Raw genomic sequence first — 13,244 nt, forward strand, 5'->3', positions numbered from 1 at the left:
ACAACATTCATCCATTATTCATTTAAACTGGGCAAAAATAAGTTATGGAACTTGAGAGTTTTTCGATTCTTGGACAAAAGTGAATTTAATACATAGGCATTCTGAAGTTTCATTCCACAAATTGATATGAAAGTTAGCGCGCCCTCTACTTCTACATGTGGGTCATTCTAGACATCCACAGGGGACCTGTGCTGATTAGTCCAGGAGCAGCAGGCCATTCAACAGGTGACCTATGCTGTTCTGTAGGTGCAGAGAGTTTGTCTGTCCCAGAGTAAAAGCTGAAATTTCTACATTTATAGAATAACTGGTTTCTACAATGTGTAATTGATGGGGCATGTAGAATTGAAGGTTCCCAGTTATATGACTAAAAGATCATCCTCTCTATAACCGAGATTGTAAGATTAAGCTCAAAATGCTTCATTATAATGCACAACTAGAATATGTGTAATACCTCACATCAAAGTTTGGTAATGGCATTCATTGGAGAAGGTGGTTTAATAAAATTTAATGGAAGTGATGTAAATAACTTTTTTAGCCTTGTACCTTCAGCCTTGACAGTAAGCAGGAAGTAATAGACAGGCTTGAAATTCCTCCACTTCATCAAAGCACCGCTTCTGAGGATGAGTTTACCAGCTTCACCACTGCTACCTATTAATGGTGTTTTATTTGGGTGTGGTGGACAGATACCTTTGGTGATCAGTGACCCACACTAATGTCTGCTTCTGGGGCAAGGGTGTTACTGTATCTGTTTTAGGATTGAGAGCTTAATTTGTCATATGAAACTTTCCAACTGCAGGTAGTTATGTACCAGTGGCTGTAAGATTTGAATGGGGACCGCACGTATCTGCTTGATTTTTAAATTTACTCTTATTTCAAACTTCTGCTTTATTGAATTACTAAAGGATGATTAAGTGCAATTTAACTAGTTTAAGAAGCTAAAGTTCATTGCTTGGTGAACTTTTATCTTGTCATGCTTTCTTACAGATACAAGGAGATGATGCGATCTTTAAAAAATACAATGATGGTTGTAGTTGAATCGCTAATAAATAAATTCGAAGAAGATAAACTAAAGAAAGAAGAACTACACAAAAAGAAAATGCATGAGCAGCACACTAGTTACTGCATGGACAGTTGCTCTGACAGTGGATCATCATTCAATCAGGTAAATAAATTCTTCTTATTCTTGGATCTTTTATTCCTCTTTGAAGTATTCCATATTGTTGACTGTTTACAATCTGAGGACAAATAAATAATCATTAGGGAGTTATTCAGTGCAAGAACCCGGAGTTCTGGTTCGCCCTAAACCTGGGTCAAAAATATTCAACCTATAGTGCTTTGTTAAATTGGGTCAGGACAAACCAGTGATTAAATTTGGAATTATTCTGGTTTGTATGTATTGGCAGTATACTGTAAATGCACAGACCTTCTAAGTAATTTAACAGATTTTATTTTGAAAAAATATTTTAAACCAGTGTTTTAATATTAAACATTTTAAATGATGTTACTAATCATCTTATCTCTCTGGATTAATTCTATCTTTTCTTGACTGAGTATACTAAAAACGAGTTTATATAATTTACTCTAACAGTAGCAATTAGGAGTGCAAGTCCATTCGAGTGCAAGGGACTCCACAAAATGTTATAAAAGTAACACTCTTTCTTTTTAAAAAAAAAATCTCCTCCTGGATGAGGAGAAATTTATTTTTAATAAAATGTCTGAGTTTAAGCAGATCAGTGGACTGTACAAATTGTGATGGTGTGAATTTTAAGCCTTGGTTTCCGATGAGTTTGATGCTTTCAGGTGAATTTTAATAGGTGATTTCTTGTAAATGGAAAATGGAACAATTCACTGTGTTGATTAGGTGACTTGAGCAAAATAATGCCAATAGCATGGATTCAATTCTTGTACCTACTGAATCATTTGTCTGCAGGTTGCCAACCATGACAAAGCTACGTGAGAGACATTTTGAGGGGGATCTCTGCATTCTATTCCTATTTCTGATAACTAGGTTGGTGGGAACCAGGAGGGATGACACTCGTTTGCACACCTAGCAAGAGAGAGGCACTGCTACCTTTTGAAGGAATGCTGTCGGGCAGCCATCAGAGAAAGTGGTGGCTCTGGTAGACAGCCATGGGGTCTGATAGGTTGGAGTTCAAGGGTGCAGACCTTGGGCAGCATTGTGGCATGGGGAGAAGCTGCAATTTGGAAGGAAAGTCTTGGTGATAGTACTAAGTCAGAGGGAGAGAAACATTGTGCCAAATAGAATTAACCATGTCAATACAGTAAGAAACATTACTACTGATTCAGTTGGGTTGTGAAAGTTAAGTATAGGGTCTGTTGAATAGTTGCTCAGATGTAAGACAATGTACTTAATAATTTAACTTTTCCCAGCTAGCATTTTATTTAATTTCTTTGCAACGATCGAAAGTCTCTGATTTTAATGGAGAATCTTGGAGGATTCCAGGAATAGAGGAATTGCTGAACAGAAAATTCAATTTTCCAAGCAGTTCCTTTTGGAGTATGCTATGATTGGAGTCTTGCAGTTCCTATCTTTGCTGTATTAGTGACTGTCCGGCTAACAGAAAATCCGGGCCATATGTTTTCAGATGTTTACAATACAAAAGGTGGTCATTTGGCCCAGTGTGTCTGTCAGTTGACAAAGATCTGACTACAGTAATCCCATTTTCCAGCTTTTGGTCTATAACTATGGAAGCTATGGTAATGCAAGTGGATATCCAAGTACTACTGAAATGTTCTAAGACTCAGGCAGAGTTTCCAATTCCCAGCACCTTCTGAGTGAAAAAGATTCTCCTCAACTCCTGTCTGAGCCTCCTATGTCTTGTCTTAAATCTACATCCTCTGGTTATTGGCAGCTCTACAAATAGATAAAATACCTTCCTATCCAACCAACTTATGCCCCTCATAATCTTACACACGTCTATTAGGTCCCATCTCAGTCTTTGCTGCTCCAAGGAAAAAACATTCAGCCTATCCAATCTTTTCTCATAGCTCGCACTCTCAAGCCCAAGCAGTATTCTGTAAATCTCTCTCTGCACCATCTCTAGTGCAGTCATGTGATTCATTCAATGTAGTGATGAGAACTGCATACACTACTCTAGCTGTGGGCTAACCAGTGTTTATACAATTCCAGCTTATCTCCTTGCTCTTGTATTCTATGCCTCATTTTGAAACACAGGCAAATATCCCACATGCTTTGTCAATCACCTTATTTACGTCCCCTGCCACCTTCAGGGATCTGTGGATATGCATAAAGATCCCTCTGGACCTTTCAAAGCCTTACCTTTCATTATGTAATTGCTTGCCTTGTTTGCTCTCCTCAACTGCATTACCTCACTTTTTCGGTTTGAATTTCATTTCCTATTACTTTGTCCAGCTAACCAGTCCATTGCTATTCGCTTATAATTTATGGCTATCCTTTTCACTGTTTATTTTGCAATGTCATTTGCAAACATCTTAATTGTACCCCCTACATTTTAAGTCCAGATCATTAATGTATGCAACAAATAACAAGGGCCAAGCATCAAGTCCTGTGGAACTTCACTAGAAATAGATTCCCAGTCACAGAAACATTTTTCTACTTACTATCAGACAATTTTGGATCCAAAGTGCCACTTTTGTTTGGTCCATGGGCTCTTACTTGACCAGTGTGCCAAGAGGAACCTTAGCAGAAACCTTGTTTAAGTCTCTTTGGACATCAAATGTAGTGGAAGGACATGTGGCAAATAAAATGTATTCTTCACATTTAAATTCTGAGAGGAAGAATAAGGTGAGGCAGCGTGAACATTGCAATCTTTGAATGCAGGAATAAAAAATATCACATTCACATATAAATCTGTGAATGTGACATGACAAGATTGTTTTAAAGTATATTGTTATTGTTTTATAGTGGATTGTTTTATTTTTGAGTAGAAACATAGAGTATGATAAACTTGTTAACAGTACCAAGATATTTTAATTTTGCTGCAGTCTTATTCAATTTTATTCTTCAGTGTGTAATATTAGTTAATTGTCCTTTGAGCTGTTAAAATAAGGATATTGGTTTCATCATTACATGTCAGATCATGTAAATATATTTGGCTACTTTGCACAAATTAATTTAACCAGTTTCAAATGTAGCCGTTTAGATGGAGAATATCCTTTGCAACTTGTGGAATAATGTGAAATATAAGTCTAACATTGTGCAGTATTTCACAATGTTTTTTTAAATTGTAGTAATTACACAATCTGGTAAAGCTAGTGAAAACTTTTGAAATGAATTACATTTTCTCAATGTAGGTTTAAAATTGGTTTTGTTTTTAGTTTATCTAAGGTTTTTTTGTTATTTAAAAAGCCTACCACATACACAAGTGTATAAAATATACTATAAAACTAATAATTACATTGATTTAGCACATACAGTATGGTATTTGTGGGCTATGTGACACATTGCTATTGGAAAGATTATCAACCTTGGGTGAGGGCAGAGCTGGAAAGTGCAGCATTTAACTGCCTGTCAGTAACTGTCTGAAAAAGGGTGATGACATTTATAAACTAGAAGCACAAGTATGTAATTCAGTCAATTGAGCCTTCTCCGCTATTTAATACAATCATGGCTGATCTCCTCTCAACCTCATCTCAACTCTCCTTTCCAAATCCTTGTAACCTTTTACAAATTAAAAATCTGTCTGTCTCTTCATTACATTTATTCAGTGTCCATCATGCTCTGGGTTAGTGAATTCCACAGTTTCTTTGTGGCCCTTGTTAAAAAGTTAAGAGTACTAGTGTTAGTTAGACAAAATTTTCTAACTTCCTGTTAAATGTATATTTGCAGATTTCCTGAACAGCTACTACTTCTATAACAACTTCTAAAGAAAAATTAGAAGGATATATGGTAGTTTTTTTGCAAGATACAGAAAGAAAAACACTTCAGGATCACCTCGTCTCATCAGTCTGAAGCTTCTTAATTGACTTTTTCATAAACAAACTGAGGTTCTAATTTCCAGCAGTGTTGAAGAAATTTATTCCTACACATTAATAGGATAATAATACATCTAATTTGCATGATATAATCTTGTCTTTTTATAAAACAGTATATCCACTACCCTCACTTTAACAGTGTTGGTAAAGGAAATGGTAAAATATGATCTGCTCCTGACTTTGGTTTCTGTCCATTTTTGTCGTGGCTGTTTGTGAAGTTTTAAGTGTACTTGAGCCATCTTTGCAGTTCTCATAACTGTTGGGACACAGATATTTAATCTAATGCAGATATCCTTTGCACGAAGAGCCTTGTCTTGATTAGTTATAGAGGGCCTTATGTGTGAAAACTAATTTCGTTAGGTGATTCCCATTTGGCAAGCAAAAGAAATCAACTTTTAGTCTCATTCATAAGGGTAATCATGACAGTATGCCCTAATCATCTAATGGTACAATTTTAAAGTGTCTTGTGTCTGTGAGGGGTAGACTGATGGCTTTCGCAGTGTTGATTCCAGACAACTCAACTTTCTCTGAAAAACTTTAGACATAAATTTGATCCACTGGATCTTAATCAGTAATCTGATGAAGAGCTGAGTTTATTTCATCACCATCATCTTGTTAAAAATGGCTTTCAGGGAAATTGTCTCAGGTAACAATGTAGCAGCATCAATAATCATGAATGTGGTTGGACTCCTTTTGTTTTCAGTAGGACTCCTACATAGTAAGATGATAAATAATAGGAACAAAAATAGGCCATTCAGCTACTTGGGTCTGCATGATTCAATAGGCTTGTGGCTGCTTGACTTTCCTTGTGCACTTCCCTGCCTTTCCCTGCAACACTTGATTTCCCGTACCATTCAAGGATCTATCTATCTCAGCCTTAAATATACACAAGAACTCTGATCCCACAACCTTCTTTAATAAGGAGTTCCAAAGACACTGACCGCTCTGAGAGAAGACATTCCTCCTTATCTCATTCTTAAATTGTTGCCTTTTTATTCTGAGACTGTACCCGCTGGTTCTAGACTCTCTCCCACGAGGGAAACATCCTCTCTACATTTACCCCATCAAGCTTTTTAAGAGTCCTGTATTTTTTAATCAGATCACCTCCCATTCTTCTAAACTCCAGTGAGTAGAGTCCCAATCTGGTTAGCCTTTGCTCATCCCTATATACTGGAGAAGATAGTGAACCTTCTCTGAGCTGCCTCCATGAAATGATTCCTTTCCTTAAATAAGGGGACCAAAGTTGCTCCAGCAACATTACTGCAGATGTAGTCTCACCAGCATGTTATACTGTTGCAGTAAGACATCCCTACTCTGATACTCCAATACTTGATACTTGAAATAATGGCAATCATTCCAATGTGATTGTTATTTTCCTGATTACATGCTGCACTTGTGTACTGGCTCTCTGTTTTTATGCACAAGTAATATGTTTATGTTACAGCTTTCTGAAACTTTTCCCTATTTAAATAATACTCTAATTTTGTTCTCCCTTCCAAAACTAAAATCTTCAAAATTTCCAACTTATGCTCCATTTGACAATTTTTTGCCCACTTAACCTATCCGTCGATGTGGTCTACTTGAACTTTCAGAAGACGTTTGACAAAACTCTTGCACAAGATTAAAGCGCCTGGGATTGGGGCAAGTGTATTGAGATGGATAGAAAACTGTTTGACAAAGAGGAAACAAAGAGTAGGAATTAACAAGTCATTTTCAAATTGGCAGGCAGTAACTAGTGTGCCAAAGGGTTTGGTGCTAGGACCCCAGCTATTCACAATATATATTAATGATTTGGATGAGAGAACAAAATTGGCAGGCAGTAACTAGTGTGCCAAAGGGTTTGGTGCTAGGACCCCAGCTATTCACAATATATATTAATGATTTGGATGAGAGAACAAAATGTAACATTTCAAAGTTTGCCCATGATACCAAGTTAGATGGGAGAGTGAACTGTGACGAGGACATAGAGATACTCCAGAATGATCTGGACAAGTTGGGTGAGTGGGCAAATCAATGACCGATGCAGTATAATCTGGATAAATGTGAGATTATTCATTTTGGAAGCAAAATCAAGAAAACAGATTACTACCTGAAACGCTGTCAATTGGGAAAGGGGCATGTGCAATGGGACCTGGGTGTAATTGTGCACCAGTCACTGAAGGTAGGCATGCAGGTGCAGCAGGTGGTAAAGAAGGCAAATGATATGTTGGCCTTAATTGCAAGAAGTTTCAAGTACAGGAGTAGGGATGTGTTATTGCGACTATGCAGGGCCTTGGTGAGGCCACACCGAGAATATTGTGTACAGTTTTGGTCTCCTTTTCTGTTGCTCTTGAGGGAGTACAGTGAAGGTTTACCAAGCTGAATCTGGGAATGACAGGGCTGACATATGAGGAGAGATTGACTAGGTTAGGATTGTTTTTGCTGGAGTTCAGACAAGTGAGGGAGAATCTCATAAAGATTTATAAACTCTAGCAGGACTAGACAGGTAGTTGCAGGGAGGATATTCCCGATGGTGGGTGTGTTCCGGACCGGACATCACAGTCTGAGGATTTGGGTGGACCATTTAGGATGGAGATGAGAAGACATTTCTTCACCCAAGAGTGGTGAGCCTGTGGAATTCATTCAAAAGGCAGCTAGATGTAACACTTGGGGCAAATGGGATCAAGGGTTATAGAGAGAAAGCAGGATTTGGCTATTGAGTTGGATGATCAGCTATGATCGTGACGAATGGCGGAGCAAGCTTGAAGGGCGGAATGGCCGCCTCCTACTCCTGTCTTCTATGTTACTATGTAATATCTCTCTGTAAACAGTTGTATCCCATTTGCAACCTGACTTGCCACCTACTTTTGTGTTATCTGCAAATTTGGTGACAGTACATTCACTTCTTTCCTCCCAGTCATTAACATAAATTGTAAACAGTTGTGGTCCCAGCATTTATCCCAGTGGAACCCCAATAGTTGCCGGTCTGAAAACGAACCCCTTATACCCACTCACTGTTACCTGCCCATTAGCTAATTCTGTATACACATCAATGTGTTACCTCCAACACCATCTTAACTTTTTTGAGGTACCTTGTCACATAGTTTCTGGAAGTGCAAATACAGCACAGCCACTGGTTCCCCTCCATCCTCTGTGGTTGGGACTTCCTCAAATCTATAACCCGTAGTCAGACATGATTTCCCTTTCATGAAACCATGTTGACTCTGCTTGTTTAGATGATGATGATTTTCCAAATGTGCTGCTGTTACTCCTTTTAATAATTGGCTCCAACAGCAGTTGAAAAATGTGGTGCTGGAAAAACCCAGCAGGCTAGGCAACTTCCAAGGAGCAGGAGAATCAACAGCAGTTGTTAGGCTAATCAGTCTATAGTTACCCAGTTTTTGGAGTAGAGATATCATATTGGTAGTTTTTAATTCCTCTAATACTTCTCTAGGATGCAAGGATTTTTGGAAAATTACAACAGATGTAGTGAATTCTTTTAAGATTCGCCAATGCAAGCCATCAGGGCCAGGTGAATTTGGCCCCCTGCATTGAGCCCCAATAGTTTATCGACTACTATTTCTGCTAGTGGTGGTACTTAATTCCATCCCTGAATTCTTTAGTATGATGGGGAACTTCAGTATGCAGGTGGACTGGGAATATCAGGTTAGTAGTGGATCTCAAGGAAAGGAATTTCTGGAATGTCTACAACATGTGTTTTTCAGAGTAGCTTATGGTAGCATCCACCAGGGAACAAGTAATTCTGGATTTGGTGATGTGTAATGACTTGATTAAGGATCTTAAGGTGAAGGAACCTCTAAGAGTCAGTGACCATAATATGATAGAATGCAAAATGCAATTTGAGTGGAAGAAGCTAGAATCAGATGTAACTGTATTACAGTTGAGTAAAGGTAATGACAAAAACATGAGGGAGGAGCTAGCCAGAGATGATCCGAAGGGGAACTGGTGCAGCAGCAATAGTGGGAATTCATTTCAAAGAAGAAAAAACATAAAGGGAGGATGAGGCAACCATGGCTAACAAGGGAAGTTGGGGATAAGCATGACTACACAGAAGTAGATACAATGTGGTGAAGATTAGTGGGAAGCCTTTTTAAAAAAAAACAGCAGAGGATAACTAAAGAAAGCAATAAGGGTGGAGCAGATGAAGTATGAGAGTAAGCTAGGAGAAAGTGAGCACTGCAAATGCTGGAGATCAGAGTTAGTGTGATACTGGAAAAGCACAGCCGGTCAGGCAGCTTCTGAGGAGAAGGAAAATCAATGTTTCGAGCATAATCTCCTGATGAAGCGCTGATGCTCAATGTCGATTCTCCTGCTCCTCAGATGCTGCCTGACCGGCTGTGCTTTTTCAGCACCACATTCTTAGACTATTAGAGGAAGCTAGCTAGTAATATAAAAGAAGATTGCAAGACTTTTTAGATATCTGAAAAATAAGAGAGAGAAAAGAGTGGACACTAGACCACTGGAAAATGAGGCTGAAGAAGTAGTAATGGAGGACAAAGAAATGGCAGAGAAACTGAATAGGTGCTTTGCATCAGTTTTCACAGTGGTAGACCCCAACAGCATCCCAAACTTTCAAGAGTCAGGGGACAGAAGTGAGTGTAATGGCCATCACTAAGGAGAAGGTGCTGGGAAGCTAAAAGACCTGAAGGTGGATAGATCACCCAGACCAGTTGGACCCCACCCAGAATTCTGAAGGAGATAACTGAGGAGATTGTGGAGACATTGGTGATCTTTCAGGAATCACTAGAGTTGGGAGGGTCCCAGAGGACTGGAAAATACCTGTTGTAACACCCTGCTCTCAAAGAGATTGAGGCAGAAAACCGGAATCTATAGGCTCGTTAGCCTGACGTCAATTGTTGGTAATAATTTAGTGTCTATGATTAAGGATAAGATTGCAGATTTTTTGTAAATCCATGATAAAATAGTGTTGAGTTAACACTGCTTGGTTAAGGAGATGTCTTGCCTGACAAATCCATTTGAATTCTTTGAGGAGGTGATAAGCAGTTTAGACAAAGGAGAGCCAGTGGATGTGATCTGTTTAGATTTCCAGAGGCCTTTGGAAACGTGCTGAACAGAAAACTGCTAAATAGCTTTTTGTCCCCAGTTCCAAATAAGTCTTTTGTCTAATCTTTTCAGTCCTCAAATAGCTTAGGACTGAGTTTGGAGGGATGCACTGATCCCTGCTGCACTCCACTACTCCAGTGGTCACACAATTTTAAATTTAATCAGTTTGGTGAAATGGCCAATTATGAGTCTCATTGTCTAAGCATTAAGAGTCTGTCAACCAGATTTCTTTAGTGAATAACGAATAACTTCTTAACTATCACAAATAAACTTACTGAAATAAAGATACAAGATTATTGACAAACAATTGCACACAAATACATATAGATACCTAAGAGGTATACCAATAATATCTGGAGCAAAGAGAGGACATCTTTGAGCGCCCATCCAGGAACACTATATGGGTGCAACTCTGGAATGAGAAAGGTGCATCACTACAATGGGCTTATATCATAGGCTTCCCACCAGCTAGTGGGAGATGGAGGAACAGATACAGGTAAAAACAATATTGTTGTTGTTGTAGTGGGTGATTTTAACTTGTCAAATATTGACTGGAAGATCAGCAAAGATCCTTAAAGATCAGCAAGGCAGCCTTTTGTGTGGAGCCACAGGAGATGGGAGAGATACTCAAGTATTTTGCATCAGTATTTGTAGTGGAGTAGGACTTGGGAAATATAGAATGTGGGGAAATAAATGGTGACGTCGTGAACAATGTCCCTATTACAGAGGAGGAAGTGCTGAATGTCGTGAAACACATAAATGTGCATAAATCCCCAGGACCTAATCAGATGTACCCTAGAACTGTGGGCAGCTTGGGAAGTGATTGCTGGGCTCCTTGCTGAGATATTTGTATCATCGATAGTCACAGGTGAGGTGCCAGAAGACTGCAGATTGGCTAACATCATATCATTATTTAAGAAAGGTGGTAAAGATAAGCCAGGGAACTATAGACCGGTGAGCCTGACATCAGTGGTGGATAAGTTGTTGGAGGGAATCCTGAGGGACAGGATTTACACTTATTTGGAAAGGCAAGGACAGATTAGGGATAGTCAACATGGCTTTGTGCACGGGAAATCATGACTCTCAAACTTGATTGAGTTTTTTGAAGAAGTAACAAAGAGGATTGATGAGGGCAGAGCTGTTGACATGATCTATATGGACTTCCAAGAGGTGTTCGACAAGGTTCCCCATTGGAGACTGGTTAGTAAGGTTAGATCTCGTGGAATACAGGGAGAATTAGCCATTTGGATACATAACTGGCTCAAAGGTAGAAGACAGAGGGTGGTGGTGGAAGGTTGTTTTTCAGAATGGAGGCCTGTGACCAGTGGAGTGCCACAAGGATCAGTGCTGGGCCCTCTACTTTTTGTCATTTACATAAATGATTTGGATGTGAGATAAAAGGTACAGTTAGTAAGTTTGCAGATGACACTAAAATTGGAGCGTAATGGACAGCGAAGAGGGTTACCTCAGATGACACCAGGATCTTGACTAGATGGGCCAATGGGCTGAGAAGTGGCAGATGGAGTTTAATTCAGATAAATGCAAGATGCTGCATTTTGGGAAAGCCAGTCTTATCAGGACTTAAACACTTAATGGTAAGGTCCTAGGGAGTGTTGCTGAACAAAGAGACCTTGGAGTGCAGGTTCATAGCTTCTTGAAAGTAGAATCGCAGTTAGATAGGACAGTGAAGAAGGCATATGGTATGCTTTCCTTTTATTGGTTCATAGCATTGAGTATCTGAGTTTGGGAGTTCATATTGTGGCTGTACAGGACACTGGTTAGGCCACTTCTGGAATTTTGCATGCAGTTTTGGTCTCTTTCCAACCGAAAGGATGTTGTAAAACCTGAAAGGGTTCAGAAACGATTTACAAGGATGTTGCCAGGGTTGGAGGATTTGAGCTATAGGGAGAGGCGGAATCGGCTGTGGCTGCTATTCCTGGAGGGTCGAAGGCTGCGGGGTGACCTTATAGAGGTTTCTAAAATCATGAGGGGCATGATAGACTCCCTGGGGTGGGGGAGTCCAGAACTAGAGGGCATAGGTTTAGCGTGAGAGAGGAAAGATATAAAAAGGACAACTTTTTCATGCAGAGGGTGGTGCATGTATGGAATGAGCTGCCAGAGGAAATGGTGCAACATTTAAAAGGCATCTGGATGAGTAAATGAATAGCAAGGGTTTCGAGGGATGTGGGCCAAGTGCTGGCAAATGGGACTAGATTAGGTTGGGATATCTGCTCGGCATGCAGAATTTGGACGGAAGGGTCTGTTTCTGTGCTGTACATCTCTATGACTGGGGCTCCCTTAGTCCCAGGAGCTTCGATGGGACCAAGTTTGTTATGTGCATCTCAAAGGGTTTCTTGAAAAAATATATAGACCGTTCAACTAAGGAAGGGCCATTCTAAATCTTGTATTGGGGAATAAACCTGGCCAGGTTAAAGTTCCAGTAGAAGAACATTTTAGGAACAGTGAATATAGTTCCATAAGTTTTGTGATAGTTATGGATATAGATAAAACTGGTTCTCAGGTGAAAGTGCTAATTTGGGGGATGATTAATTGCAACTGTATTTTGGTGGATTTTCAGCTTCAATGTTTTTTTGCTGAGTGGAGTTGCATAGAAAGCGAGAGGTAACAATGGGCTACTGCTCTTCAGGCAATTCTCTTCACAAAGTTCAAAACTGCAATTGTCTGTCTTCGCTTAAACTGTGCCACGTGACCTCACTCTGAAAGTTCTCCAGAAAGACCAGGACTGATTAGTAACAGTCAGCATGACTGTGTGTGGGAAATCATGTCTCTCTCACTTGATTTGTTTGTTTTTTGAAGAGGTGGCAAAGAAGATTGTTGAAAACACTTCTAGACATTGTCTCTATGGACTTCAGAAAAACATTCAATAGGTTCCACGTGATAGACTACTTAGTAAAGTTAGATCACATGGACCCCATGGGGACCTAACCAATTGGTTACAAAATTGGCTTGCAGTTAGGAGGCAGGATGGTGGTGGATAGATGTATTTCAGACTGGATACCTGTGACCAGTCGTGCCACAAGGATCAGTGTTGGGTCTGCTGCTTTTCATAATTTATAAAAATGTCTTGCATGTGAGTATAGAAAGTAATGTTAATAACTTTGCAGATGTCACCAAAATATGTGGTGTGGTGGACAGTGAAGATGATTATCTCTGAGTACAACAGGACTTTGGTCAGATTGGCC

At 39.5% G+C, this 13,244-nt stretch overlaps 1 protein-coding gene across 5 annotated transcripts in view; it reads left to right on the forward strand.

Annotated features, from left to right (window-relative positions):
- The window catches only part of tbc1d32 (TBC1 domain family, member 32), a 251,277-nt gene that overhangs the window by 22,062 nt on the left and 215,971 nt on the right, over window positions 1-13,244 (forward strand). For all 5 annotated transcript variants that reach the window (XM_043684318.1, XM_043684307.1, XM_043684303.1 and 2 more), the window contains exon 4: window positions 985-1,162. In XM_043684318.1, the coding sequence (XP_043540253.1) occupies window positions 985-1,162 (178 nt within the window). The remainder of the gene's footprint in view (window positions 1-984; window positions 1,163-13,244) is intronic.

The sequence above is a fragment of the Chiloscyllium plagiosum genome, chromosome 3, assembly GCF_004010195.1.
Source record: "Chiloscyllium plagiosum isolate BGI_BamShark_2017 chromosome 3, ASM401019v2, whole genome shotgun sequence".
Classification (NCBI taxonomy): domain Eukaryota; kingdom Metazoa; phylum Chordata; class Chondrichthyes; order Orectolobiformes; family Hemiscylliidae; genus Chiloscyllium; species Chiloscyllium plagiosum.